Genomic DNA, 27,848 nt, shown 5'->3' with positions numbered 1-27,848 from the left:
ATACAAGGACATTCATAACTTTTTTGTATTTAAAAAATCACATCATATATACTATGTTTCTAATGTTATTTCTCTTTTTCTCATATTTTCCAGGACCATGGAACAGGAGCTTTGGTCATCAGCTCTTTGTTGGACTTTTTAACCTTTGCACTCTGCGCCCCCTACAGTGAAACCACTGAGGGGCAGCAGTTTGACATGCTGCTTGAGATGGTCGCCTCTAATGGGCGAACACTTTTCAAGCTATTCCAGGTGGGTAACTTGAGAAGCAAGAAACTAAATGGAGAGGAAAGTAAATTAGGAATACTGTCAACAATTAGTCTGATTAAGACAAAAATGTAAAATATATTGAATGGTGATGTTCGTTTCTTTAGCATCCTTCTATGGCTATAGTGAAGGGAGCAGGTCTGGTGATGAAAGCTATTATTGAGGTAAGTCTTTTGTAGGTGCTATACAGTGACGTCTGGATGTGTTGCGCCTCAGGATTTATGATAATAACCAACTAAGCTTTATTTACATTCAGGAGGGAGACAAGGAAATAGCCACCAAGATGCAGGAGCTGGCCTTGAGTGAAGGGGCGCTGCCGAGACATCTGCACACATCTCTGTTCACCATTAGTGCAGACCAGCGGATGCTTACCAACAGGTCTGATCTCAGTAAACATGAACACTGACACATAGTAATGTAGTTTTTTTCTTATCTTTTTGCTGCTGCAGGTTTTTCCTCTACTGTATTTGTATTTCAGTAAAAATCTGTGCAGATAAACATCATAGGACAGAATTTTACTTGTTACTGGTGATAAATATCTGCCAATAAATGATGTTTCTCAGGCAACTCAGTCGTCACTTGGTGGGACTGTGGACAGCAGAGAACCCTGTAGCAATAAATCTTCTCAAGAGGATACTGGTAAGCAGATTTCAGACTCTTAGAAGAAAAAAAAAATTGATGCCGTTCCAATACTCATGCCAGAAGCTTTTAGTGTGATGATGGTAATAGCCTGTACTTTTTGCTGGCAGCTGAGGTAGCTTGTTTAAAGTCTTCATTTATTTCATTTCGGCTTGTTCATCTCTGTGCTTGTAGCCAACAGGCCTGTTGGCATACCTGGACAGTCCTGACCCTGTCCCAGAGAAAGATGTGGACAGAATGCACGTCCGTGACAACTTGAAAATCGCTACGGTATGTGGACAGACATGCACCTTAATGTAATAGAGTCAGTAAAAAATAAAATGTTTGCCATCTGTAATTGTTTTTATATCTTTGTTTCCCACAGGACCAGCTGAATCGAAACAAGGTGCCTGAATGGCAGCGGATAGCAGGAAAAGCAGCCAAAGAAGTGGAGAAGTTTGCCAAGGAGAAAGCTGATCTCGTGCTGATGCACTGGAGAGATAAAATGGGCATAGCCCAGAAGGAGGTGAGAATGATATCTTTTAATTTGTAAAAAGACTACATGGCTGTTTAACCTCTGAGCTATCAAAAGAGCTGCTGCTGCAAGTGTGTTCTGCTCAGGTTGCTTTAACTTTCATCTTTTTCTATTCTCGTGCTGATGCTGTGAATAGTGCTGCAGAATCCAAAGACAAACTCAATGGCAGACTTTCTACTTGCTGCTGGTATTTTGCATGTATGGCAGTTAGAGCTTTGCTGCAATCACATTTGACCTTTCTTTGAAAAATATGTGCCTCAGTTATATGCTCTATACACTGCTTGTGCTCCTTTCATATGTGTTTGCCATAAATCTTTTATTTAGGTATGGAGAAAATTTTGCTTAACTCTTTGTATGGCGAGGTGCAGAATGCGAAGGGTTACCGCTTACTCTTAAGGAAAACCTCTGTTTGGATGCGTGGTGTTTCAGTCTGAACACAAATAGGTGTTTTGTTTTGTTTTTGTACACCCAAAAAATATTTGGGTGGGTCAAGATTGGTGGTGACAGCCACCAAGCTATATCAGGTATTGCCTGCTCTTTGTGCACCCTAAATCAAGACTCCCTTAAAAATAAAATGAAGTTACGTTTCTTCTCTTTCTGTTTCTCTGGCTGCATGATAATCACCCCAGATTTACTGAACAGAGAAATACAATGATTGGTTTGCTTTCTCTGTGAATCACGGCCACCCTTTTATTTTTGGATTTGTTACTGTTTTTCAAATGAGTATAATTACAAAATTAGTCATGCAGTACTACAGAAATCTTGTGTAAAGTCATCTATTAAATCACAGATTTAGTTGTAACTTTTATGTCTCTCACTTTGTATATTAGTAGCATCGTGATCTGTGACCCTTTAGCTGCAATTCATCTGTTTGATCTGAGGAACAATAATCTCTCTGTGTGTCTCCACTCCTCCCTCCCCTTGTCTTGTGTGGTTTCTCTGCTGTCAAAATTTGCAGCAGGACAGAAATAACCTGGTAAGTAGGACTGACCAATGGGATCCTTTTTCCATTCTCTCCATGTTCTTTCTCTCGATTAAACCATTTTTCATCTTCACGAGACCCATCAGGCGTGTTTTTGTTTTGTTTCGTGTTATTTAGTCGGGCAGTCGCATCTTGACATCCAAAAGGGATTTCCAGGAGTCTTAAAATAGAACCCAGGAAAAAAGTGTGATGAAAGAGCACGTCATGTCTTTTCTTCTCCTTTTGACAACAGAGGGCATGTTCAGGGTGGAGCACAGGCTGAACTGGATCTTTGCAGCTATAAGTATGCTTGTAGCTATATATATGCTTACCTGCATATTTAGTTATCAATAAATAATGACCACACACAGCCTTAAACAGTAAGGCCTTTACAAATATCCCATGCAGCAGTGTTTTTTAATATCCTTGATCAAATTTCAGAAAAATTGTTGTTATCCTTTCTAGCACCTAAACTACAATGTTTTGCATTCTGAAACTCAGAGTTGGAGGTAGTGCTGTGAAAAGGCACTCATCAAATGCATGAGAACTGTGTTCATAATTTTGAAACCATAAATTAGCTTCACATAGTTATGTAGAGCGTAAACATGCCACAGACCTGGTTCTCCGAGCAAGGATTACTGAACACACCCAACTTTGGGATCCCACCTTGGTTTTTTGTGTTTGTTTTATTCTGTGTTTGTACGGTTCATTGTTTTGTTTTTTAATATTTGTGTTTAATTTTTCTAATATCTGACTTCCTCCATTCTAAAAAAGACCCCACCCCAACATGTTATTATCCATTCATTGAATTTCACTTCATTATTCTTTTCTGTCTAAAATGTTGCTCATGTTGTCGCTGTCTTTACCACTCTGTGTGCCGTGATGTGACAGAGCAAACACTGAAGTCTGTGAATAATGTGGAATACCTTACAAAGATGTCCCTTTGTGATTTAATTTCAGAATCCAAACCAAAAACCTGTCATCCTGAGAAAGAGGAGGCAGAGGATAAAGATTGAAGCAAACTGGGAGCTCTTCTACTACAGGTAGAAATTTCTAACTATGTCAACCCAAAATTGCAATCAGATGTGAGTATGGGACCTTCTTTTGCTGTACTTTATTGTGCCAATACTGCACAATAAAGGGGCGCCCACACAGGAAGTAACAAGCAGTAATGTGGAGAAATAACCACTGGCCATGTGAAGTGGGCAGAATTTTCACTGTTGAGTGAAATATTGGTTACACAACCAGAGCTTAGAATGGTTATTAGTGGCCAGCTGTCATCTTTGAAGTGATGAGCAAATAAGTTTATATATGGACACGTTAAAACGTTGTTAGGATGTATGTAGGCATCATAAAGCTTGGCTTGTTGGTATGATCCACTTACATTTTTAAAAGGACATGATCAAGCGTCTCGGTCCTGTTTTTTTCATTAAGATTCCAGCTTGACCATGCGCGATCCAACCTCATCTGGAACTTTAAAACAAGGGAGGAACTTCGCGATGCCCTGGAGGGGGAGATGCGTTCCTTTGGCGTGGACCGCGAGCTGGGCAGTGCCACAGTTATCTCCTGGAACCATCAGGAGTTTGAGGTTTGTGCTCAATTACTAGTACGGTTCAGTCTCTGGGCTGTCATTTACTTTAGAAAATTATTTTATAGTAAACTTGTATAATATTTAAATCAAAAGAAAACTGTAGATTGTAAGATAAAACCAGAATATTGTAATCCAGTCTTATTCCAGTGGTATGCAGATAAACATGTCATTATTCAAATCCGTGCTCCTATGTGTCATCTTTTTGTTACAGGTGAAATATGAGTGCCTTTCGGATGAGATAAAAATCGGGGATTATTACTTGCGACTGCTGCTTGAGGAGGACGAAAACGAAGAATCGAGTGCTATCAAGAAATCGTAAGATTTTAACCTCCAAGCGAGCTACGCCTATGTCATTATTCCCTCCCAAATCTATAAAGAGGAGTCACGCTTCCCCTTCGTTGTGTTTTCAGATACGAGTTCTTCAACGAACTCTACCACCGCTTTTTGCTTACACCCAAAGTTACAATGAAGTGCCTGTGCCTGCAGGCACTCGCAATAGTCTACGGCAAGTGCTATGAAGAGATTGGCCCCTTCACCGACACAAAATACATCGTGGGGATGCTGGACCGGGTAAATGCTGGCAAACTCATTTCACTCTGCTTTTGTGTTGTTTAATTACTCCTGAAATCTAACACGCGTTTGTCATTAAAGTGTACAGACAGACTGGAAAGAGACAGACTCATACTCTTCCTCTACAAGCTCATTCTCCACAAGGTAAGCTATACAATTAGTCTCTTTGCGTTGCATGCTAATTTAACCCATCGTTTTGTTTTTTCTGTGCATTAATTCCCCTTTCTTCTATAGAAAAACGTGAAGGATGTCATGGACTCAAATGGAGTTCGTATTTTGGTGGACCTGCTCACTTTGGCACATCTGCATACCAGCAGAGCTACCGTGCCGCTACAGGTAAAAAGAAAAAAAGAAAGAGGCTAATTGGTTTCTGTTTGTACTTCGTTTTGTTTTTAGATTCTGACTTTTGATGCCACAGTAGGTTTTTTTGTGCCAGAAATAACCATATTTAAAAAAGAAGTTGGACGAGTTACCACTGTCGAGCATGATTATCAAGCTGCTTGTCTAAATGTATGGGTGTGATGCGCTCATGCACATACATGATTATACGTGCTCAGTAACAGACTGGCTGTGCCACATAAGAAGCTACCTTATTTCTTATAGTTTCAATGAAATGGTCAAAAAAGCAAGCGCACAAGGTCGAGGTTTAGTTCACAGACTTGAGTTAAGCCTAGCACAGAGGGATTGTCTCCAGCAGGCTTTGTGACACCAGTCAATGAAAGCAGTAGTGCCCCTAACTCCATTATTCCCTTAGAGTTGTTATGAAGGAGGAGAGTATCCATAGAGGACAAATATTTTTGTAGCAGGCTGTGAAAAGGCTTTGTAAAAACGACAATTGGGATTGACTCCATTTTTGAACCATCTACAAGTCGCCTACTGAGAGAATGGCATTTTAGCACTTTAACGTCGGCTTCTTCGGCCCCAGAGGTCAACACTTGTTAAAACAGGGCTGTAACATTTTTCTAATTTGTTTGATGAGCTCAACCGCACAGCCAGATGTTTTCAGATGAATTAAAATGGCATTGAGTCTTGCGTAACTAATGTTTGCGCAGTTTCAAAGGCTGTCTTCAATTTCCACAGAGCAACGTGCTGGAGGCAGCACCAGATATGAAGAGGGAAAGCGAGAAGGAGTGGTACTTTGGTAATGCGGACAAGGAGAGAAGAGGACCTTTCAGCTTTGAGGAGGTTTGTAATTAAAAAATATAACATTAGAATTTTACTTCAATTTTATTTGTAAAGTCATTTTATACAGAGAAGAAAATGCCACAGTACTCAGTGAACTGAAAAACATCCCATCAGTTTTTATCATTTGTGTTAAATCAATAAAACAAAGTATTAAATTATTAAATAAATTTAATTTGATGTGACATTAGTGCATTACCTCAGTTACTGCAGTGCAACATTTTGTTCATTTTTGTTGATCTCATGCAGTTGTCTACATTTATTTCTGTGTGGTTTTGTCTTTGTTTTGAGTTGCTTAGTTTTCAGCTTCTATTTCTGCTCACCATTGTGTTTTATTTATCTTTTTCAGATGCAGGAGTTTTGGAGTACAGGTGTGCTGACAGCAAAGACACGCTGCTGGGCTCAGGGGATGGACGGATGGCGCCCCCTGCAGGCCATTCCTCAATTGAAGTGGTGCCTCCTGGCTACAGGGCAGGCAGTGATGAATGAGTCTGACCTGGCCACCCTCATCCTTAACATGCTCATCACGATGTGCTCGTACTATCCCAGCAGGTGGGACCCATTGAAATTGTCTCTATGGTTGTGTGAGCGCCAAATAAACCACCTGTCCTCTTTTACAACTTTATTTTATGTATTATATACAGTAGGATTTATTAATTGTTTTTCTTTACTCAGGGACCAAGACAATGCCATTATCCGTCCTTTACCTAAGATCAAAAGGATGATTGCTGACAATGCCTGTCTCCCACACATTGTCCAGGTAGTTGCACAATTCGTCTTGAAGTTGTGTCACATGACCAGATGATACTCATCACTGAACTGAATAAAATGCTTACTTTTCATTGCTTGTCTTTGTCCTCTGCAGCTGCTCTTAACCTTTGACCCCATTCTGGTGGAAAAGGTGGCCAATGTTCTGTACCTGGTGATGCAGGACAACCCCAACCTGCAGCGTCTCTATTTGACTGGTGTCTTCTTCTTCATCATGATGTACACAGGCTCCAACGTGCTTCCTGTGGCAAGGTGAAAGCACGGCACAGTCAGCTGGCAAAATCTTTTCTAGAAAGGAGTTTTATAACAGTTTTGTGTGTGTATGTAGTGTTGATACTGATGTCTGTGATTTTTGTCTGATGTCTTCAGATTCCTGAAGTACACTCATCTGAAACAAGCATTCAAATCAGAGGAGGTGAAGTTCCTTATATTTTACAATAGATGATATCCTTTGAATCTTAGATCCTTTTGAAAATGGCATTGACCTGTTGCGCTGTCTTTACAGTCTAAGGGTCAGGACATTGTGCAGCGTAGTGTTCTGGGACCTGTGTTGCCTGAAGCCATGGTGTGTTATCTGGAGAACTACGAGGCCGAGCGATTCTCTGAGATTTTTCTGGGAGAATTTGACACGCCTGAGGCAATTTGGAGCAGCGAGATGAGGTCAGAAGTAGTCTCTGTCTTGCGTAACTAGCTTACTTAAAGATCGTGTACAGATAAGTGCAGCAATAAAAGACATTGTCTAGTTTCTGAGAGTTTTAAAAGTTTCTTTTTGAATTCTGTTTCAGGCGGATGATGATAGAGAAGATAGCGGCCCATGTTGCTGACTTTAGCCCCAGGCTGCAGAGCAACACGCGGGCCCTTTACCAGTACTGTCCCATCCCAGTCATTAGCTTCCCTCAGCTGGACAATGAGCTCTTCTGCAACATCTACTACCTCAGACATTTGTGTGATAGCACCCGCTTCCCTGACTGGCCTATCCGAGATGCCGTACGTCAATATTGAAAATTTTCTACTTTTTTCTTTTTTGTGTTTAAAATGTTTGCTTTTTAAAAATATCATGATTTGATTGTTCCTTCAGGTGAAGCTGCTTAAAGACACTCTTGAAGCCTGGAAGAGGGAAGTGGAGAAGAAACCTCCTTCAATGTCTGTGGACGATGCCTTTGAAGTCCTCAACCTCCCCAAAGGACAGGGGCAGTGAGTGTTGTTGTTTTCAAAGTAGCAGGCAACATGCATTACATTTTTTAACTATAATCATAGATGTCTATATATAGATAGATATAGGTATATAGAGAGATGTATAGATATATAGAGAATGCTTTGAGTTGCTGTCATTAAATGCACCCTCTTGTTTTGGCTTTTTGTCTTTAGGCACGAAGAGAGTAAAATCAGGAAAGCCTACTTCAGGCTGGCACAGAAGTACCATCCTGACAAAAACCCAGAGGGCAGAGTGCGTACAGTCATCACCAGCTCTACAAAAATGACTTTTCTAAGGTTAAAAGTAATTATGAATTTGATTTCAGCAACTTTTTTTTAATGTGTTTTAGGATATGTTTGAAAAAGTTAACAAAGCCTATGAGTTCCTCTGCACAAAGACTGCGCGAATCGTGGATGGCCCCGACCCAGAAAACATCATTCTCATCCTCAAAGCCCAGAGCATCCTGTTCAACCGGCATAAACAAGGTTTGTTTTTAATTGCTGTTTATTCTATCTCCTGTAAAACATAGCCTCGCAGTATGCAAGAAGAGAGAGTGAGAGTTCCTTCAGCTGCAGTCTTTCAGCTAATGCTGCTGATTCTTTCACTACTTCCTCAGAACTGGAGCCTTACAAATATGCTGGTTATCCCATGCTCATCAAAACAATCACAATGGAGACGGAAGATAATCAGCTTTTCTCAAAAACGTCCCCTCTTCTCCCGGCTGCTGCTGAACTCGCCTTCCACACTGTAAACTGCTCGGCTCTTAATGCAGAGGAACTGCGACGGGACAACGGCATTGAGGTATTAAACGTCTTAAAAAGCTGTGAAATATCAGGCAGTTTAAGGGAAATAAAAAATGTACTTCATGTAGTTATGTGTAAGTATGCTGGGGCATGTGGAGAAGCTGTGGTATGTGAATAATGAAATTGTGCTTGTTTTTATTCAGATATTGTTGGAGGCTCTGTCTCGGTGTGTCGCTGTATTAACTGCGTCCAGCAAGCCTGATGACATGGCTGTACAGGTGATGACAAAACACATGATTTCCCTTTCCTTGCAGTCACATTTCTGTATGTGCACATTTTGATCTTGTCATTTTATCATGCTTTCTAAATGCCAATCGTACCACAGGTGTGTGGGCACATCTGTAAGTGCTACAGTGTAGCAGCTCAGTTTGAGGAATGCAGGGAAAAAATCATCGAAATGCCCAATATCATCCGAGACCTCTGTCACATCTTGTACTATGGAAAGGTCAGAGTCTTGCATCTTCTGTGTGTGCTTTATTCTTCTTTTTCTTTTCAGCCGTTTGAACTAAAAATAGCAATTTCCAATTTTCCTCGCTTCCTCTCAGGGTCTCTCAAAGACTGCAGCCCTGGCGGTTCAGTGCGTCAGCTCCTTTGCGGTGGATTTCTTCCTACAGACCCATCTGTACCACGCTGGTGTGCTTTGGCACCTGCTGGTCTATCTGTTCAACTACGACTACACTCTAGAGGAGAGTGGCGTGCAGGCTAGTCAGGACACAAACCAGCAGGAGGTCGCTAACAACTTGGCCAAACTGAGCCTCATAGCCCTGAGCCGTCTGGCAGGCTACACACCAACGCCACAAAGCCCTGATGGAAACAACCCTGTTTCAGAGACCAATGGCATAGAGGGTACGCCTCCAGAGAACCCCACTATCCGAAAGAGCTTAGCAGCCATGCTGACTCCATACATCTCAAGGAAGCTGGGCACGACATCTCCCGCTGAGGTCAGTTGAATATGTTGCTAAGTAGACATTAATGGACGTTGCTAAGCATCAGTGAGCAGAGGCCAAATGCTGTGCTCAAAGCAAACTTCTCTTTTTTGCGTTCAGGTCTTGAAGTTGCTGAACAGTAACTCGGAGAATCCCTACTTGATCTGGAACAATGGGACACGAGCCGAGCTGCTGGAGTTCCTAGAGAGTCAGCAGGAGGGAAACATCAAAAGAGTAGGAATGACTTACAAGTGCTTTCAGACTGCCTTTCACGATAAATGATCCAAAACTGGAGTGAATCACGCAACGTCTCTGGTTTCTTGGCAGGGAGAAAATGATAAAAGCTTTGGTGCTGAGTTTGTGTTCAGTGATCACAGCAAGGAGCTCATAGTGGGTGAGATTTTTGTCCGAGTCTACAATGAACAGCCATCTTTTCCACTGGAGGTGAGGAGAAGAAAGTATTAGACAATTAGGACCAAATTCAGGTTTGGACTTTTAGTAATCCATAAGTAACTTGTTTTACAATCTCTGTCTTCAGTACCCAAAAGCATTTGCAGCCAGTCTGCTGGACTATGTTGGCTCCCAGGCTCAGTACCTCAACACTCTGCTGGCCATGAGTCAGAGTAACAAGGTAGAGTCCCAGCAGCACGCTGAAAGGCTTCGCTTTGCTGAGATGGCTTTAGAGGCCCTCCGTAATGTCATCAAGAACAACCCTGGTGAGCTTCCAGACTGACTGAGGTTATGTTTATTTAAGTGCTGTGAGTTTGGAGCTTCTTTCTAAGTATTTCTCTTGGTGTAATTACAGGATCAGAGTCGGAGTGCATCGGTCACTTCAAGCTGCTCTTCTCCTTGTTGCGGGTTCATGGAGCTGGTAGAGTGCAACAGCTGGTTTTGGAGGTAGAGATCAACAGGTCTTGGGTCCTTACATGTACTTACTGTGAATCCCTGGATTGTTATCATATTGGTGTCTTCTGCAGGTTGTGAATACAGTGACATCAAATCAAGAGTGTGTGAGCAACATCGCTGAATCTCTAGTGTTGTCCAACCTTCTGGTGCTGCTGCACTCACTTCCTTCCAGTAAGAAGACACAACTGACTGTCATACTCTTTGTCTTTCCTCTTCTCCCCATCCCTGTAATGCATCTTCACACACTGAAATACTCCTTTGTGTCCTTCAGGCAGGCAAATGGTGCTGGAAACCCTCTATGCACTCACGTCTAACACGAAGATCGTCAAAGAGGCAATGGCCAAAGGTCAGCGTTCTTCTGTTTGTTTGTTTTTGTTGATGTTTGTTTTTTACTGATTGCTGGCTACATTTATCTGAATTTTGAATCACAGATGTTTCTGTTAATCTTTATGTCCTGCAGGTGCTCTGATCTATTTGCTGGACCTCTTCTGTAATTGCACACACCCCCAGGTTCGCACACAGACTGCAGAGCTCTTCTCAAAGATGACTTCAGACAAGCTGGTTGGGCCAAAGGTCAGATTGGAGTTAAAAAAATAAATAAGACTTAATCACTCTCCTCTCCCTTTTACCTTATGATGCGTCGCAACATATCTTCAACTCACTTTTGCTGTTTCATATTCTGCTTTCTCTTTTAGGTGCGTCTAACACTGATGCGTTTCCTCCCTGGTGTATTCATGGATGCCATGCGGGACAATGCTGAGGCAGCAGTTCACATATTTGAGGGAACACACGAAAACCCTGAGCTCATCTGGAATGACGGCTCAAGGGAGAAAGTGTCTACTACTGTCCGGGAGATGATGCTTGAGTGTGTGACAAACACTGTTTTAACCAGATAAAGAATAGTTAGACACTCTAATAGGATGTTTTATGTCTTCTACTAAATCACTTTAAATCTTTTCCAGGCACTTTAAACAGCAGAAAGATAATCCTGATGTGAACTGGAAAGTATGAGAAGTCATTATTTTAAGTTGGTGTATCTGTAGGAACTATGAATGTGAAACTAAACTCCTAATCTGTGTGCTCAGTTGCCAGAAGACTTCACAGTGGCTTATGGAGCCGGACAGGGCGAGCTTGAAGTTGGTGGAGTCTTCTTGCGCATCTTCATTGCTCAGCCTGGGTGGGTGCTTCGCAAGCCTCGAGAGTTCCTGGTGTCACTTCTGGAAACCCTGACTGAGCTCCTGGAGAAGAACAATCCTAATGTGAGCTTCCTAACTGAGAAACAACAGTGCAAATTTCTAGTGAATGCAGAAGTTAGACTTTTTCTGTATTATTCTGTTATCTTCTGCAGGGTGAGGCCCTGGAGACGGTTACCACGGCGGCAGTTTGCCTGTTCAGCACACAGTGCCAGCTGGCCGACCAGGTCCCTCCTTTGGGCCACCTGCCTCGGATCTTGGCGGCACTCAACCACAAGAACAATGCCGTGCCCAAGAGCTCCATCCGCCTCATCCATGTACTTTCAGATAATGAGGTAAGAAACTAATTTTAATGCAAGACTACAAAAAATCAGAACCATCTTAAGCCAGTTTAAATGTTTTATGTAAAAGTGACACCTCACCCACATCAACTAAGATATGCTTTGTTTCGTGTAGCTGTGTGTACGGTCCATGGCTTCTCTGGAGACTATCGGCCCTCTGATGACAGGGATGAAGGTTCGGGCGGACATGGCTGGATTGGCTTGTGAAGCTCTCAACCGCATGTTCCAGAAGGAGCAGACAGACCTAGTTGCCCAGGTGCACTGTCACCCTTGCTGTTATTATCCCTCACTATGTTTCATGTGTCCTTAATGGAACTTTCTATAACAACTTAACAGGCTCTGAGGGTGGAGCTGGTTCCATACCTCTTGAAATTACTGGAAGGAATCGGCCTGGAGACGTTAGAAAACCCTTCAGCTACTAAGGCCCAGATAGTTAAAGCTCTGAAGTCCATGACTCGTAGTCTACAGTATGGAGAGCAGGTATGATCGAATTATTAAAGTCATCGAATGATTGGTATGATTGTTTATTTAACAATCAAATATTTGAACTCTTGCTTGTTTGTTTTTTTTTCCATAGGTGAATGAAATTCTTGCAAAGTCTTCAGTATGGAGTGCCTTCAAAGACCAGAAACACGATCTTTTCATCTCAGAGTCTCAGACTGCAGGTTACCTGACAGGTAAAGTTTTCTTTTTTGCATATTAGAAGAGTGATTAACCTGAATAACAAGCTAAACTGTTAAAATATAAAGTGCTTTAAAAGGTAAGTCTTCTGCATCTTTCTCTGAGCTGATGATGAATCTTAATGCTTTGCTTTACCCTAAAAAGGCAAAACACCTTATGGCTGACTCCTCACTTGTGCTTAAACCCAGCTGTCCTGTAACTTCCTGGCTCTGCCCTTCCCTTCCTCTTTTTTCCTCCACATTTCCTCCTCAGGGGTTTCCACTCCTTCTCTCCTGGCCGCCAGCAGCCCACTGCGAGGTGGGCTCTAGACTCCTGAACTGGGCCCTCACAGCCCTCCTCTCTTTTGCTCTGATGCAGGTAGACAGTCCTGGCTCCTACCGTCATTCCTCTTTACCTCCATCCTGGCTGCACATGCCATTCTCCATTCCCACCCATTTCATCTTACTCACACTCAAAATAATTCATTACCTCTTAACACCCATTCTGGATCCTCAACAGTGTGTTGGAAAACAGCCAGCTTGTGTTATGTATGCAATATGTAGCCAGCACATTTTAAAAGGCTGAAATGTAGAGTTACAAGTGAAAAACATAGACAATAGAATCAGATTTTCTAGAAAATTATCCATTAGTTGTTTACACCGTAGTCAAACTAAATTAAGCCCATGGAAAACATTGTAGCCAGTGTAGCGATCATCCCATCCATGCTTGGTGTCTTAGTGTGTAGTACATCATTCTAGCTCCCCATTAGCCCTGCATCTATCCTTGTAATTTACATCTGAACTGTCTCTTCTGCCTTGCTGTCATTGTAGGTCCAGGAGTAGCAGGTTACCTTACAGCAGGAACGGGCACCACAGTAATGCCCAACGTCCCACCCCCTGTGGACAATGATACTGGAGACCAAGGCTGAAGGACACGCACACTGAAAGGCTCAGGCACCCAGAGTGCAGCTTCACGGCCGCAGCTCAGAGAGGGACTGTTCAGCTCCCCACATGGAGGGGATGTTGAGAGGAAAACAAAACAATTGAAAAAAAGAAGAGTGAGAGAGCGGGCCGTCATTGACTGTCACCAAAACCTCTGCGACACCTCCTGCAGCGTCACTCTGCTTTTGCCCCTTACAAATGACACTCAAGTCTTCAGAAATGCTTTGTTTTAATGGATGACCACATTTGTTTAGTTTCTGTTCTACTTTTCTTATTTCTTCTAATGACAGAGAAGAGTTTACTTTTTGTATGAATATATTTTTTACTCTTGATTTTTTTTTTTTTTTTTCATTAGACAGCCATGGGAAGACTGAGGCTTCTTTTTTGTTAATTTTTTTTTTCTCTTTGGCATATTCTGATTGGCTACCTTAACCTTACATCTCTGAGGCCTCATTTGTGACGAACAAGCGCACAGGACCTATCCACCACTGAAATAAACATTTTGTTTACTTGTCTATATTAACGCATTCTCATGTGGAAAAGAAAAAAAAAATCACGGGACATGAAGAAATGGATGTGTATGATTTCTCTGGCCTATTTCTCCAAAAGAAAATGCCACTTTAACCCCTTAGACTTCTGCTGACCTCTGGTCTGCTTTGATCAGGTCAGCTTCAGTCCTCTTCTGTCAAAGATGACACAGAGCTCTCATAATATCCAGCCTTTTTTTCCTCTGATCTTATTCATACTTCATTCTGCTCTCTCTTTGAAGGCTACCCTTTTCTGCCTCATATTTTTTAAAGTAACTCTCCCCCAGAATGCAAAAAGCACTAGAATATTTATGAGTGAATAATAACCACCTGAAATGAGCTTCTGCTGACATGACGAATGACATTGACTCTGATTACCAATCTATGTGAAAGACTAGTGCAATTTGTGAAATGTTCAATGTAATATTACGTATATAAACTTTATATTGAATGTACATTGAAAAAAAAATCAGTTGACACTTGTACATAAAATTTTAAGAATAAAAGGGAACCCACAGTGTTGTTCTACTTGTTTTTTCTGTTCACAATAATTATAGATGTTAAGTCTGTTGAGAGAGAGAGAGAGAGAGATGAAAGGGGGGGGTATATATCAAAATATTTCTCAATCCAATCACTTTTGCAGTTAAATGTTTTTATACAAGAATAAATTTCATATACTTGAGGCCTCAGGCAATATGTTTGTTTGCTTATAAATGCAAATGTTTCATAGAGTTATGTCATTTATATTATGTCAATCTATTTGAGAACCATAACTTTTCACGGATGTGGATATTGAATTTATAGTGGATTACACCAGCTACATAGATGCCATGAACTAGGGACTAGGTCTCACCTCACAAACCTGACCGTAAGTCAAGGAAATTCATAAAAATTGTCAATACAGCTGCCATTGAGGGCAATGTGAATAGGGAAAATGTGCTAAAAATGAAAACGGTTTTAATATATTTATGTCAGAATTTAAAAAAAAACAAAAAAACACGGTCCCTTCAGTGAAGTTTTCAAGTTTCTAATTTTTAAAACATTAATATATAGTTTATCATCCCCGATTCGCTTTCTAATGTCTGTAGCGGAACCTTTGAAACGTTCACTCCAGTCGGTCAGATTAGCAGGTAACGCCGGAAGTTGCGCCAAAGGCGCGAACACTATCAACAAAGATCACAATTTATATATCGAAACTATTACGATTAAATTGTTTTAAAATGTATGTCAGTTAGTTAAACCCATATCTCGGGACTGTTGGTTGGACTGTTGGTTGGACTGTTGGTTTACGATAACATGAGCAGTGGTAGTTTTTGGATGTTTTTATGTTGTAACTGAGCTACATGCAGGTTTGAACGTTAGCTCGCAAGTTTATGTTGCACAGCTAACATAAAGTCAGTGTAGGCTTTCTAAAAAGTGACAACAGACTTCACAAGCTTCAACTCGCTGACAAGCCGCACTAAGGTAAAACTAGCTTCATATGACTAATCAGAGTTTATACTGATTCCCGTCGGAATACACAGACTGTCTTTACTGGCGCTCTTGAGCTCTTCTGTTAAAGGTAAGTAACTAGTAAGTTATTATTTTAAGCTAATAGCAGGCTTGTGTTGAATGTATGGCGGTGCTTAAGGTGCTTAGTCATAACTTAATCTTTGTAGGTGATCATTTTATATTTAGATGCTACTGCTAAGGCCAGCCACAGCCATTATAATAAATGCCAGGTCTTGTCGCTGGTACAGGGTCACCATGTCTGAGGCAGAAAAAGTAGCCTTCATTGTGAAGTTTGTGGAAAGTGAAGGATCAAAAAAAGACTGTGCTGCCAAAGCTTATGAGGTAAGCTCTACTGCCTGGTCCAGTCTTTCTTCTAGTGTTTACTGTCTCTTTGTTTTACAAATTGGTAATCATGTTTGTCTCCGGTTTTTTCAGGCCATTTTGGAGCTGCAGTCTGAAAAATATTTGAAAACCATCACAGAAGATGATGTTTTGCGCATGGATAAGAAGGACAAGTCTCTGTTTGTGTTCACCAATTTTACATCTCCAGCCTTTCTTCACTGCAAGAAGGTTGAACTCTACACTTTTAAACAGTGAAATGTCACTCCTGAGGCTCTATCAGAGATTGACTCTTGTTTTTTTTTATTTCTTGTGCAGCTTGGTTGCAGAATAGTGAGTCCACTGGTGGTGTTGTACTGCCTTCAGCAACAGCGTTGTGTCCCCAAAGCAGAGAAGCCTGTCTATAACATGGCCATGGCTGATGTCACCATTTGCTGCACCAGTATGGACAGAGCAATACGGGTAAGAGATCTGCTATATACATTTTAATAAAATATGAAGCACTGTGACATGTTTATGTCCATACCTTCTCTCACACTCCAGGAAGAGCTGATGGATCTGGTGCAGCTCATGGGTGGATGGGCCTATTCGGATCTAAACGTATCTGTTACACACCTGATTGCAGAAGAGGTGGGCAGTAAAAAGTACCTGGTAGCAGCCAGCCTCAGTAAACCCATCCTGTTGCCTACGTGGGTTAAAGCCTGCTGGGAGAAATCACAGGATAGGTATGTACTGTGATTTACATGGCTACATCTATTAAATGAAGACTGTGTTTCCTGTTTGATACAAATTCACATTTTAAATCACTGTACATTTACAAAAACATGAATGGTCTCTGTACTCCTTTTCCAGTCTTTTCAGATATACAGACCTGCCCTTAGAGGACTACCTTTGCCCTGTGCTGCGTGGCTGTAGTGTTTGTGTGACAGGTCTGTCCAGCACAGAACGCAAAGAAGTACAAAGACTTTGTGAGCAGCATGGGGCCAACTACACCGGTCAGCTCAAAATGAATGAGTGTACACACCTCATTGTTAATGAACCAACAGGTAAGTCACCAGTATTTTTTAAAAAAATGATGTAATGCCATCATTTGTGCGTCATTGATTGTCATCGATCGTACTTGGTTGTAGGTCAGAAGTACGAGTGTGCTCGGAGGTGGAATGTGTATTGCGTGTCTTTGCACTGGCTCTTTGACAGCATAGAGAAGGGCTACTGTCAAGATGAGAGCAGGTACACTGTGGAGCGCAATGCTTCAAAAACCACTCGACCACACACTTCCACACCTACTGGTACCAGCAAGAAGGACGGTGAGTCGCATTTGATAAGATGATAAAGGTTTTCCACAGTAATTCAGAACCTGTTTGTCTTTAATGATTGAAGAGTTATGTTTTTCATCTCCAGAGGGTCCGTCACTGTTGGGCTTGAGCAACATTTCTGTGAACACTAGCAGGACAATAAACGACACGGCTCTCACCAATAACAGCACTGTCAGCCACCTGGAAGCTCCAGACCCCATAGAGAGTCTGGATCTTACCGTGTGCCCTGCTGATGATTTATTGGATGGCTGTAAGGTAAGTCGATGGTCTGCAGTTTTCTTTTTATATAGATTTTATGTATTTCCTCTTTCAATTCTGTAGTAGGAGTTAGTTGAGTTTTTAAATGATAAACTTGAGGCTTTCTGTCATTTTGTGTTAAATGTCACACAGCTGTATCTGTGTGGCCTGCCAGGGAATAAACTGGAGAAGTTACGGCGTCTTGTAAATGCTGCAGGAGGTCTGCGCTTCAACCAACCCAGTGAGGAGCTCTCTCATGTGGTCATGGGCGAGCTGGACCAGGACCTCAATAATTTTCTTTCCAAAGCAACTCACAGGTCTGAACTAAAGAGCTTTAATAACCTTCATGATATTTATATCCTCTGTATTAATACAATAACTTGGAGATTCTAATGTTTCCTTTCATACCAAAATATGTTTGGTTGGACTGCATAATAATTTAGACTAAAGGCTATTACACACTGAGAAATGGAGATTGTAGGTTTATCCAATTCTCAACAGAATTCAGCAACAGGGAGAATTGCGTGCTTTGATCCAGGAGTCAAAGCTGTATCGTGGCCGCTTTTTGCCCACTTTAATATCCTTTCTGCATGTATTAAAACAGCAGCTTTATAGTAAAAAAGTCCAGATGCAAATGGGTCCATCACCCACTGACTCATTATAATACAAAAAGTAAGTCAAAGTAACCACTGAAGAGCTAAAATCTTATATTAAACAAGAATCTGAAACATTTGTCTTTAAAATAGTCGGTCGTCTCAGCTCTTAAACACAGAATGTTGGAAAAAAAAGTCTTGATGCATGCTCAATCATCCAGGTAAAATTGAAACTTTAAAAAAAAAAAGTTTATATTTTATCTGTCTAACATTTCCACACACACTTTTTCAATATAGCCTTTAAATCTTTCTCCCATAAAGATGACATTTAATGAGCTTCCCTGTACCCTTAATGACAAGTTTTGTCAGCATAGGTCAATAAAAATGTGGTTTGATGACTATTAGAACAGGGTCTTAAATCTTCAACTACATCCCAGCTTTTTGGATGTCAGCATTCCAAAAAAAATTAAAAACACAAATATGAAAAAAGAAAGGCAAGGATTAAGACATAATGTGGTTAATATATAATTTATGTTCTCTCTGTAATTCACAGGCCCCATGTAGTAACAGTAAAGTGGCTAATAGACAGCTTCTCAAAGGGCACTCTGCTCTCAGAAGCCAGCTACCTCCACCCTGACTGTCTTCCTCCTGCCCCAGCTGATGTAGTGGTGCCGGGTTACCACACTCCCAAATCCCGGATCTCAACTGGTCCACCTGCTGGCAGCCCGAGCACTCCGGGGAGAAAGAAAGCAGACGAGGATCTACTGTCACAGTACATGGATGATGACCCTACAGTGAGTAAGTATCTGTTGCTGACGGTGTTTGTATGGGATCAAGAGTCTGTATAAGGCAGCTGAATGAATAAGATTCAGACTTAGGTTAGTTTTACATATTGGTACAGCTGCTCATATCCGTTTGTGTTCCAGTTGATATGCCGCCTCCACCACCAGCAGAGAGTAAAAGCAGGAAGTCCATTAGTACAACTGCAGAGCTCCAACCTGAATCCTGGGTACCAAACCACACTAATGGGACAGAATCCACCCTGCAGGAAGCCAGCGAGGCAGGACTGTTTTTCAGGAAACGTTTCCTTCTTGTGGGGTTTGGTACGGAGGCAGAGGCACAGCTCTCTCTGCTGGTGACAGAACATGGAGGCAAAGTGCTGATAGGCCGCTCCCGGGTTGTCGCAGACTATGCTGTGGTCCCTCTCTTGGGGTGCTCAGTGGAGGCCACAGTGGAAGAGGTGGTCACTGATACCTGGCTGGTAAGTTTGTTAATAGTGCTCCATGTTATGAGAGTGCCTTATGCTTTTGATTGACCTATTTCTCTCATTAAACCTCAGGTCATGTGTGTGGAGAAGGAGTGTGTCCTGCAGCTGTCCTCCCACCCTTTGTTCACTCCTGTCCCAGTGATGGACGGACAGTTTCCTCTCAAAGATTGCGTCCTCTCTGTCAGCCAGTTCACCGGAGCAGAGAGGGAGTCTTTGGTGGAGCTTGCCAAGCACCTTGGAGCCGAGTATGACTACCTTACATGCACCAGTCGTTATGTTTAGGCATAATATCCATAAACATTAACTACTGCAGGAATGTTTGATTAAACTTTTAAATTAGCTGGTATTTGCATTCATTATTATGCATGAACACTCAATGTGAAGCCAGTTGCTTTGTGTTCAGAGCAGTAATGAGGATGAATTTCTGTCTTCTGTACATTTTTCTATCTATATGTGCTCCTGAGCAGTAGGATGATACAGCTGTTTAATAAAAGAAGAAGCTGCCCTGGCCTGTGTGCATTGCTGTAACTTAAATTCACTTGCTCTGCTGCATACTTTATAGCCCAGTCCTGCTGCTCATTAGGAGATATGTGTGTTAAATCTTTAAATTTGTTTTGTGTCTCCTTGCTGCAGCGTCCAGGATTATTTTGTGCGCCTGGCCAACCAGAAGAAAGGCATGCTGGCCAGCACTCATCTGGTGCTGCAGAGCCCCGAGGGCACAAAGTACCAGGCAGCAAAGAAGTGGGGGCTTCCTGCTGTTACCATGCACTGGATACTAGAGTCTGCTCGAACTGGGAAGAGAGCAGAGGAGGGAAGATTTTTAGTTGATCTGCCACCCTCACCGGGTTAGATAACTAACTTTGCTAGATCTGTTTTATGATCTGTAATTCTTAACACACGATTAGAGTTATAAATTACATTAAATTAAACCGTATGATGGAGTTTGGCTGGAGTTTTAAGAGGCATTCATTTGTAGCACCAGTTTGACCTGATTGCTAATGACTACCACCAGAGATTTTCCTGGCTCGGGATGGGTCTTTATAAGAACGATAGTTTAGTTTTTATTGGTCTTTAATTTTAGTTTAGCTTTAGTTGCAGTTCGCTTAATTTATTAAATTTATTATGTTATTAAATGTAATCGTAGACTCAAGTTTGTCTAGTGTGTCATTGCTTCTTAATGAGATTGGCTGTTTTTATTTTGTTCTTCCACAGAGAGGGATGAAGAGAGTTTTGTAGGTGGTTCGCAGAAACAGATTATGCCTCCAGCGGCTCGTTCCTCTCCAGAAATCCCTTTGTTGGGTCCCCGGAGCGGTAAGGCTGTCACTCCTCTGGATTTAGGCCGCTTTCAGAGCAAAGTGTTCCGATCTGTTTTGGATGAGATGAAGCCCAAAGAGGACATCAGCACCCCAAAACAAAACCAGGAGGGTGGCAGAAGGAACCCACTACAGAACGAGGCCTCCCTGCAGCTGGACACCCCTTCTCGTTTCCTCAACCGAGACCAGCTCTTCAGACCCTCTTTTAATGTCAAGGTTGGGATTCACTGAGCAGCTTACACTTCTGGCATTTCATGTTTGCTGATATTTGATTAATGTTTCTCTAAATATGTGTATTTATATTATTTAGGATGCACTTGGCGCTATGGAAACTCCGGGTGGGGCATCGAAACCAGGGAAGAGGATTGAGACTCCACTCACTGATGTCATCAACAGGAACCTGAAAGTAGCGCTGGCTAATAGCACCTGCAATAATGTCTCAGAGATGCAAGCAGTCTCTGCCAGTCCCCAGCTTGCAAAGACAGCTGAGAAGGAGGTAAACACTAGTACTGCTATACAAATGTGTTAGAGCCTGGTGGTTACAGAGCCACAGCACATCTTAGCGATTATCAGTGTTAGATTGAAGTACACACAGGTCTTTATTTCCCAGTCACAAACATAACAACTCAAAAGAAAGACAGACAAAAACAATATGGTGTTTGCATGTTAGAGTCCACGAAAAGAAGCCGGGCCCCTGAGTGGTGTTGTGGTCTGCGTGGGAAAGAAACTGAGCAAAATGCAGAGTGAACTAAACGCCATCGCTGCCTCGCTTGGAGCCGACTTCAGGTTTGTAAACTTTACTTAAGAGATTTTTATTTTATTTCATTTTTTTAAACCTTTCAAATCCTGGTTCTATCTGTCACCACTCTCCCTCTATTTCGAGCTAAGCATGCCTTCCCAGTGTCAGCATTTTAAAACCACAGAATGAGAATTAATGTTTGGTTTTACCTGTTTGTTCTTATTTTTTTATCATATGACTTTTAGAAATGACAGTTTTTCACTTTGATTTCCTTCAAGTCTGAGCAATAAATCAGTTCCATAAACTGGGCTTACATAAGGATTAAGGCCAAAGTCCAAGTATACTGCTTCTAAATCATCATGACACCTGCACAAAGAATGGGTGAAATGTTTTGCTTACTGATCACGAATTATCAAAAAGTAACCCATCAATGTTGTAAGAAAGTCCTGGAAAGTAACACTTTATCAATTGATTTTATTTTTTGCAAATATGATGCAAACGGTACAAACATATCTTTGCTAACTTCTTTTCAGGTGGGCTTGTGACGATACAGTAACACACTACATTTACCAGGGCCGTGTGGGGGACAACACCCGGGAATACAGAGGAGTGAAGGAGAGAGGGCTCCATGTGGTCTCCCAGTACTGGTTGCAGGCGGTGGGTTTCCCAGTAGTGTAAACATCAGCGTTTTCTCACTGATTTCTAATCATTTGTGTCAGCTGATTAAGTCTGCTGTGTGAAAGTGATGCTGTGTTCGTGTTATTTGAAGTGATATAAGGTAGTGTAAAACACAGTACACTGTTGAAGCCCGTCCCAGTATTTAGTGGGTAAGAGGCAGGCATCAGCTGATCTGCAGAAAATTAACACACACATGTTAGGAAACAATTCTGTCTTTAGTTTCTTTCAACCTGAGCACATAAACCATGCCTATAAAAGGATTAAGGCCAAGGTTCAAGCCACATGCTTCTGTTTCCTTTGCTTAAACAAGCATTTAAAGAAATTACGTCTTCATAAAGATTCACAAAGCTGCATTAAGATGCGATTGATTTCATTTGGGTATTATTTGTATTCTCCTGCAACATTTCACCCGGGGGAAGCAATTAGCATCTCATCAACAAAAGCAGAATACTAAATGAAAAACGTCTTTGATGTGTAAATTCAGAGGCATCGTCGTTTCAGTGGTGTGTCTCCTCATAATTGTTTTGTTTAGTTAAGTTTTGGTGTGTAGATAAATACTGTGTGCAGTAACGTGTCTGTTTTCGTCCTGTGCAGTGCGCTGATGAGCAAAGGCACGTCCCGGAGTCTCTCTATCCTTTCACCTACAACCCTAAGATGAGTTTAAACCTGAGCCAGGTGCCCAGCAACTCTCAGAGGTCACCACCTGTAACACGAACACAACGCAAAGACATCAGGGAGACAAAGGAAGACGAGGTGGGTCTGATTTGAAAGTCAGAGTTAGTGGGGGACCTGTGTTGGTTTAGACTAGAATTTCTCAGGAAAATCAGGATGTATTGTTCAATTAATGCTGGGATGTCTCAATTATCTTTCTTTTCCTGTTTAATTAATCTTTAATTTTCTTTGTCGCAGTTTGTGCACAATCCCACACAAGAAGCTGCAACCCAACGCCGTGTGAGTGATGGAAGCACAGACCAAGAAGAGATGAATGATAGCACAGAAAGGAGGGGTGAGTGTCTTTTCTGTTGCTGGTAATTAAATCCACTGAGCTTCTGCATGTACTTGAAACGAGTCTAAGACTCTCAAGGCTCACCACCAATCTGCAAATCTGTCCATAACTTCTGGAGTAATCCTGACAAACCAAGCCTGTCACAGAAGTAAAAGGTCTTCAGTATACATGGTTGTATATGAGGTTTTACATATTTTTTTGCTATCCTGATATTTTAGAAACGCTAGAGATGAGAGAAAACCTGCAAAGACAACTGCAGGAGATCATGTCAGCCACTAAACTGACGACAGGGAGGCGTACCTCAGTCAGGCTCGCTAGGATGGGATCCGGAGGGGCAGACTCGGGCCCCCACACACCCGAAGGGAGCAGAGTTGGACGGAGCGGTAACAGACGGACTCTAGAAGCTCTGAGGTATGAAAGAAGCTGCTTATGTTAAAACTAAAAGAAGCTTGAATCTCTAAGGAATCTGGCAGCAGCTCAGGGCGTTTTGCAGAGTCCACTATAAAACATTTAAAGTGCTTTTTTATTTGTTTAAAAAAAAAAAAAAAGTGGAAGGTGCTGTATGCATGTTTGGGTACAGAGCTGTGGTGACAGCAGAAGAAATAGTAAATATCATCATTTTACCTACAGAACTATGTTAGCAGTAGGGGCGTGTTGAGCTTTGAAAAGTCCTTTTGTGTTAAATTCAGGATCTAAACCATATAAATACCATAGATGGTATTTTTTTTTGGCTTCACATAGCTGACTGCTCTGTTGTGATTTCAGGGTTCCTCGAGAAGCGGCTATGGACATGAACACAGAGCCATCCCAGAGTGAGCAGATAGTTTGGGATGACCCCACAGCCAGAGAAGAGAGGGCCAAGCTCGCTGATAATTTACAGTGGCCTGGAAGCCCATCGCAGCACTCTGAGCCCCTCGCTCCTCCTCCAACTGCAGACAGCGGACCACAGCTAAGGGACTCCATGACGGACTCAGAGCTGGTAGAGATGGGTAAGAAATGAGGATCCAACTCCACCAACTGTCTGAAAGCGTACAATGGGCTAAATTAATGCATAGAGAGGTTTACACCTACCTGGACAGATAAAGAAGATTTTGAACTGTGAATCATGCAAATGAAAATGAAAGGTCTAAGCTTTGGAAGGACGTAGAGATACGGTGAAGAAGTGGTGCATCTTAGTATAGAGCTCTCAAGTTAGTCTCAGGTCTATTTAAAGTCTGTGTATGCATATAATAGGGAAACACTGTTTCTGATATGTTGGTAACATTTCACCGTTGTCGCTCCCGCAGCTGCTTGTGACGTCATTGAGCAGCACATGAACAAGAAAGTCCTGACGCCTCCTCCCGAGGAGCCAGAGAATGACGTCCTCACTCCTAAAGCTCCCAGCATTGCCTTTCCTCTCGCCAACCCCGCAGTAGCACCAGAACCACAGGTGAAGGGTTCGAAATTTGCACTGACAACAACACGTGAAGCTTTAATCTGGTCTAAATGAAATTTAATTGCTCAGCATTGTGTAACACTTCTCTCCACTTTCCTGCGTTACGCAAACAGCTGCATGCTTGTGCTTATTCAGTTACATAATAATGAACTGATCATTTGTACAATCTGTACGTCTCTTTCAAGCAAAGTACTAGTGCTAAAAGGTTGTTTATTTTTCTCAGGAGAAGAAGGAGGAAGAAAAACAACCTCCCAGATTTCAGCTGTCCTCCCTCAGCCCCCAGGAGCGCATTGATTACAGTCACCTCATAGAGGAGCTTGGTGAGTCTCCCATCTAATTAGCGATCTAACGCTGTTTCATCGTGCTGCAGTACAAAAGGCAGCACATCAGAGGCTGGAAGTCAGAGGAGCTAATCCCTGATGACTATAACTGAGGATCTGCCTCCAGGATATGGAAGTAGTTCCTCCAGCACTGTTTCCTCTGTCAAAAAAAGCATGACTCAGATCTTCACTGGTCATGACAAGTTATATCATTATTAAAACTTTCATACTGTATTTCTGCCTCAGCGCATCTTACTAGCTTAATAGCTTGACAGCCGTTCATCTGCTAGGCTTTAAACTTGGTGGGTGTATTGCTGGGAACTGAAATAAGTGCAGCGTTGAGTTTGAGGTTGTTAGAATAAATGGTTGTCATATATTGGCTAAAAGTTTACTCCGTTACCAGCATTTCCCCTACAAGACGTGTTTGTTTGGCTGTCTCTGTGAGGTCATTTACTAACAGTAAAGCATTCTCAGTCCTCTTACATATGAGTTTAATCTTCACTAATTATTGGCAAACCGTAATCCAAAACTAAACCTGTTTCAGCCAAACAAAAAGTTGCATTCAACCAATGTCTGCTACACTGATAATGTTGCATTTACTTCGTCAGCCATAAACGCTGAAAAACCAGTCTGTTTCCACCGTTTTTGAGTTGCACATCTTCTCTTTCCAACCTGTAGAATATGAAAATACTCACTGGGGTCAGCGATCACATGTGAGGTCATGGAAAATGTGCTGTGATCCAACCTTTCGAGATCCAAACCAGTTTACCAGTTTAAAATAGGTGCACAGATGGTGACTGTATCCATGGTGCTGGAAACATGTTATCAGAGGGTCTGATAGAGTCAGTGGAATAGGATAAACTTCATATTTATATTGCATTTTCATGCCATTCAGTTATCAGTGTTGCAGCCATAATCCCTGCACAGGCCAAGTGTACCATGTGTGTAGTTTTCTGTCTCTGTCTGTTGCTGTAGGTGGTGTAGTCTTGGATAAGCAGTCTTTTGACCCCAGCTGCACACACATCATCGTCGGGACACCCCTGCGTAATGAGAAGTACCTGGCAGCGATGGCAGCTGGGAAATGGATCCTGCACCGCTCGTACCTGGAAGCGTGCCGCTCTGTGGGTCTCTTCATTCAGGTCAGAATCCGAAGAGCAATCTTTGCCACAAGTAAATATGATAGAAAGTCTGGGAATGTGGAATATAAGCGCTCGGATAACACCAATACTTTCAAGGAGAGTCCTTCATGCAAGTATCACCACACAGCCGTCATCTTAGGCTGTTATTTTAGACTAGACAAGGAACGGGTCACTTCTAATAAAAACCACACAAAAGGTTTTCTTGACTTGTCCCCAAAAATCTCCAAATCTGTGATCTAGGAGGAGGAGTTTGAGTGGGGCAATAGCTCCATCCTTGACGCATTGCCCTCCATCACCTCCCAACAAAAGAGGCTAGCGTTAGCCGGCATGCGCTGGAGAAAAAGCCTGCAGGGTCACTCTGAACACGAGGTACGACCAGGCTCATACACACAATAAAAACCACGGCTCTGAGGCATTTTGTGTTCTATAAACAGGCATTTGTATTTTTCAGGGCGCCTTCAGTGGATGGACAGTCATGCTGAACATCGACCAGAGCAGAGAATCGGGATTCAGGCGGTTGCTGCAGTCTGGCGGGGCGAAGGTTTCTCAGTGCTTTTCTTTTATGAGACACATCCAGCAGTATGTAGTCTTTAGCCAAGATAGATTAGCATCCTAAAAGTGTCTTAAAACAGCAACAGCTTCAGTACGTTGATATTTATTTTCTGATATAATCTTTAGAAATGTCTGTGATGTAAAATTTGGAATCCTTGATAAAACTGAGCTAGTGAGTCAAAAGAAAGCGAGGGGGAAAAAAAAAAAGAGCTAAGAAGATGGGGCTGTTGTTTTAGATGGAGGTAAATAACCATCACAGCAGTATGCTGAAGGAAAGAATTGTGTTGTTTGCGGGTTTACGTTTGTCTGCTTCATTTGACTTCTTTCCACAAACACAGCAAACACACAGTCTGTCATTTCTCTGCAGGTCCTTCCTGGTCCCTCCCCATCCCTGTACAAAGAGGCCACACATCTTTTTGCAGACTTCAGTCGACTCAAACCCGGAGACTTCAGAGTTGATGTTTTAGAGGCTACCTCACAAGGAGTCACATGCCTGAAGCCAGAATACATTGCAGACTATCTCATGCAGGTTAGCAGGGCTCTTCATTTATATATTCTCATCTGAGTCTGATGCTGAATTTCTCACTTGAAAGACGTTTGATGTCTTCCATGTTGCAGCCCACACAAAATTGAATGTTAAAGATGGATTTTTAGCAATGGCCTTTTTTCCCATCTTTGCTTAAGGAGCCAACACCACCCATCGAGCTGTACCACCTGACTGAAGCTCCCTCTGAAGAAGCTCCAGGCACACCGTCACGTAAACGTAAAGCAGCAGCAGAGACCTCCAGGCTGAAAAAGAGCCGTGTGAACTGAAGTTAAATATCTTAAAGATTTTCAACAATGTGAAGATGATTGTAAAAAAAAAAAAAAATCCCTATTTTTTATGACCTGTATGAAAATAAAATAAATGTAGCACCTGTATTGTAATACTGCATATTTCATAGAGCGCCCTGGAGCTGCTGCTTGCACCGAGAGACTCGGCTTGTGATGGATGAGTTAATGAACGTCTGCAGAAAATGTCGAGTCACGTTTTGTAATTGCATGCGATGCTACTCTCTGGCCTGTAGAGGGCAGTAGTGTGTCAGTGCATGCCTCAGGTCTGATTTCTCAGCAGCAGAATGTAAACTCAAGTCTCCCAAGTGCTGTTTTAACATTTATATATTTAATAACTTTACTTATTGTTTAGGGGTTTTTTTGGGGGTGGGGGTTAACCAAGCCTTCTATGATTTTTTTTTTTTTCCAAATGTCCTGTTATAAGTGTGTGTTGTTAACTTTCTTTTGCAAAATAAAACCTGCCTGTGTATTTATTGAGAAATCATCCTGCCTAAGGCAGCTTATTAACTTAGAGTCTCTGACAAATTTGGTCAAATTGACATGTTTCTTGCCCTTCACTGGTTATAGCCCATTTGCATCATCTGTCGATCCCCCCCCTCCAGTCTAGT

The 27,848-nt window shown here is 42.0% G+C and overlaps 2 protein-coding genes across 5 annotated transcripts in view; both read left to right on the top strand.

Moving 5' to 3' along the window:
- LOC120741514 (dnaJ homolog subfamily C member 13) overlaps positions 1–14,498 on the top strand; it is a 31,032-nt gene extending 16,534 nt beyond the window's left edge. The window contains exons 16-58 of one of the 2 annotated variants that reach the window (XM_040044490.1): positions 94–249; positions 372–428; positions 521–642; positions 828–903; positions 1,078–1,173; positions 1,268–1,408; positions 2,376–2,393; positions 3,339–3,421; positions 3,813–3,966; positions 4,181–4,284; positions 4,380–4,539; positions 4,621–4,683; positions 4,774–4,875; positions 5,620–5,724; positions 6,071–6,273; positions 6,397–6,481; positions 6,587–6,741; positions 6,859–6,904; positions 6,995–7,149; positions 7,275–7,476; positions 7,568–7,683; positions 7,858–7,936; positions 8,034–8,169; positions 8,301–8,485; positions 8,631–8,705; positions 8,813–8,932; positions 9,033–9,428; positions 9,534–9,647; positions 9,741–9,857; positions 9,952–10,129; positions 10,219–10,310; positions 10,391–10,490; positions 10,591–10,665; positions 10,780–10,892; positions 11,015–11,184; positions 11,282–11,324; positions 11,405–11,578; positions 11,668–11,847; positions 11,969–12,109; positions 12,190–12,333; positions 12,431–12,530; positions 12,787–12,891; positions 13,344–13,448. In XM_040044490.1, coding sequence (XP_039900424.1) covers positions 94–249; positions 372–428; positions 521–642; positions 828–903; positions 1,078–1,173; positions 1,268–1,408; positions 2,376–2,393; positions 3,339–3,421; positions 3,813–3,966; positions 4,181–4,284; positions 4,380–4,539; positions 4,621–4,683; positions 4,774–4,875; positions 5,620–5,724; positions 6,071–6,273; positions 6,397–6,481; positions 6,587–6,741; positions 6,859–6,904; positions 6,995–7,149; positions 7,275–7,476; positions 7,568–7,683; positions 7,858–7,936; positions 8,034–8,169; positions 8,301–8,485; positions 8,631–8,705; positions 8,813–8,932; positions 9,033–9,428; positions 9,534–9,647; positions 9,741–9,857; positions 9,952–10,129; positions 10,219–10,310; positions 10,391–10,490; positions 10,591–10,665; positions 10,780–10,892; positions 11,015–11,184; positions 11,282–11,324; positions 11,405–11,578; positions 11,668–11,847; positions 11,969–12,109; positions 12,190–12,333; positions 12,431–12,530; positions 12,787–12,842 — 5,187 coding nt within the window. In that variant the 3' untranslated portion in view covers positions 12,843–12,891; positions 13,344–13,448. Of the gene's footprint in view, positions 1–93; positions 250–371; positions 429–520; positions 643–827; positions 904–1,077; positions 1,174–1,267; positions 1,409–2,375; positions 2,394–3,338; positions 3,422–3,812; positions 3,967–4,180; positions 4,285–4,379; positions 4,540–4,620; positions 4,684–4,773; positions 4,876–5,619; positions 5,725–6,070; positions 6,274–6,396; positions 6,482–6,586; positions 6,742–6,858; positions 6,905–6,994; positions 7,150–7,274; positions 7,477–7,567; positions 7,684–7,857; positions 7,937–8,033; positions 8,170–8,300; positions 8,486–8,630; positions 8,706–8,812; positions 8,933–9,032; positions 9,429–9,533; positions 9,648–9,740; positions 9,858–9,951; positions 10,130–10,218; positions 10,311–10,390; positions 10,491–10,590; positions 10,666–10,779; positions 10,893–11,014; positions 11,185–11,281; positions 11,325–11,404; positions 11,579–11,667; positions 11,848–11,968; positions 12,110–12,189; positions 12,334–12,430; positions 12,531–12,786; positions 12,892–13,343 lie in introns of both variants that reach the window. The other variant, XM_040044489.1, reaches the window with a different exon arrangement.
- A 591-nt stretch (positions 14,499–15,089) lies between these two features.
- topbp1 (DNA topoisomerase II binding protein 1) lies at positions 15,090–27,724 on the top strand. 3 transcript variants are annotated; one of them, XM_040044493.1, is made up of 28 exons: positions 15,091–15,445; positions 15,721–15,814; positions 15,908–16,042; positions 16,130–16,273; positions 16,355–16,536; positions 16,664–16,857; positions 16,942–17,118; positions 17,213–17,382; positions 17,518–17,681; positions 18,511–18,755; positions 18,884–19,218; positions 19,297–19,469; positions 19,858–20,069; positions 20,437–20,753; positions 20,848–21,033; positions 21,208–21,323; positions 21,810–21,933; positions 22,549–22,707; positions 22,864–22,960; positions 23,179–23,371; positions 23,726–23,949; positions 24,247–24,389; positions 24,619–24,715; positions 25,691–25,854; positions 26,095–26,223; positions 26,306–26,395; positions 26,774–26,935; positions 27,091–27,724. In XM_040044493.1, exons 2-28 carry the CDS (start codon positions 15,728–15,730, stop codon positions 27,217–27,219), a joined length of 4,548 nt encoding a protein of 1,515 aa, XP_039900427.1. In that variant the 5' UTR covers positions 15,091–15,445; positions 15,721–15,727; the 3' UTR covers positions 27,220–27,724. The 3 variants fall into 3 exon arrangements, with proteins under 3 accessions (XP_039900428.1, XP_039900427.1, XP_039900425.1); XM_040044491.1 differs by having other exon boundaries at positions 15,091–15,542; XM_040044494.1 differs by lacking the exons at positions 26,306–26,395; positions 26,774–26,935; positions 27,091–27,724 and having other exon boundaries at positions 15,090–15,542; positions 25,691–26,210.
- Positions 27,725–27,848: the final 124 nt, after the last annotated feature.

The sequence above is a fragment of the Simochromis diagramma genome, unplaced genomic scaffold (assembly GCF_900408965.1).
Source record: "Simochromis diagramma unplaced genomic scaffold, fSimDia1.1 OVJJ01000602.1, whole genome shotgun sequence".
Taxonomy (NCBI): domain Eukaryota; kingdom Metazoa; phylum Chordata; class Actinopteri; order Cichliformes; family Cichlidae; genus Simochromis; species Simochromis diagramma.
This window is presented reverse-complemented; position numbering and strand designations above follow the sequence as displayed.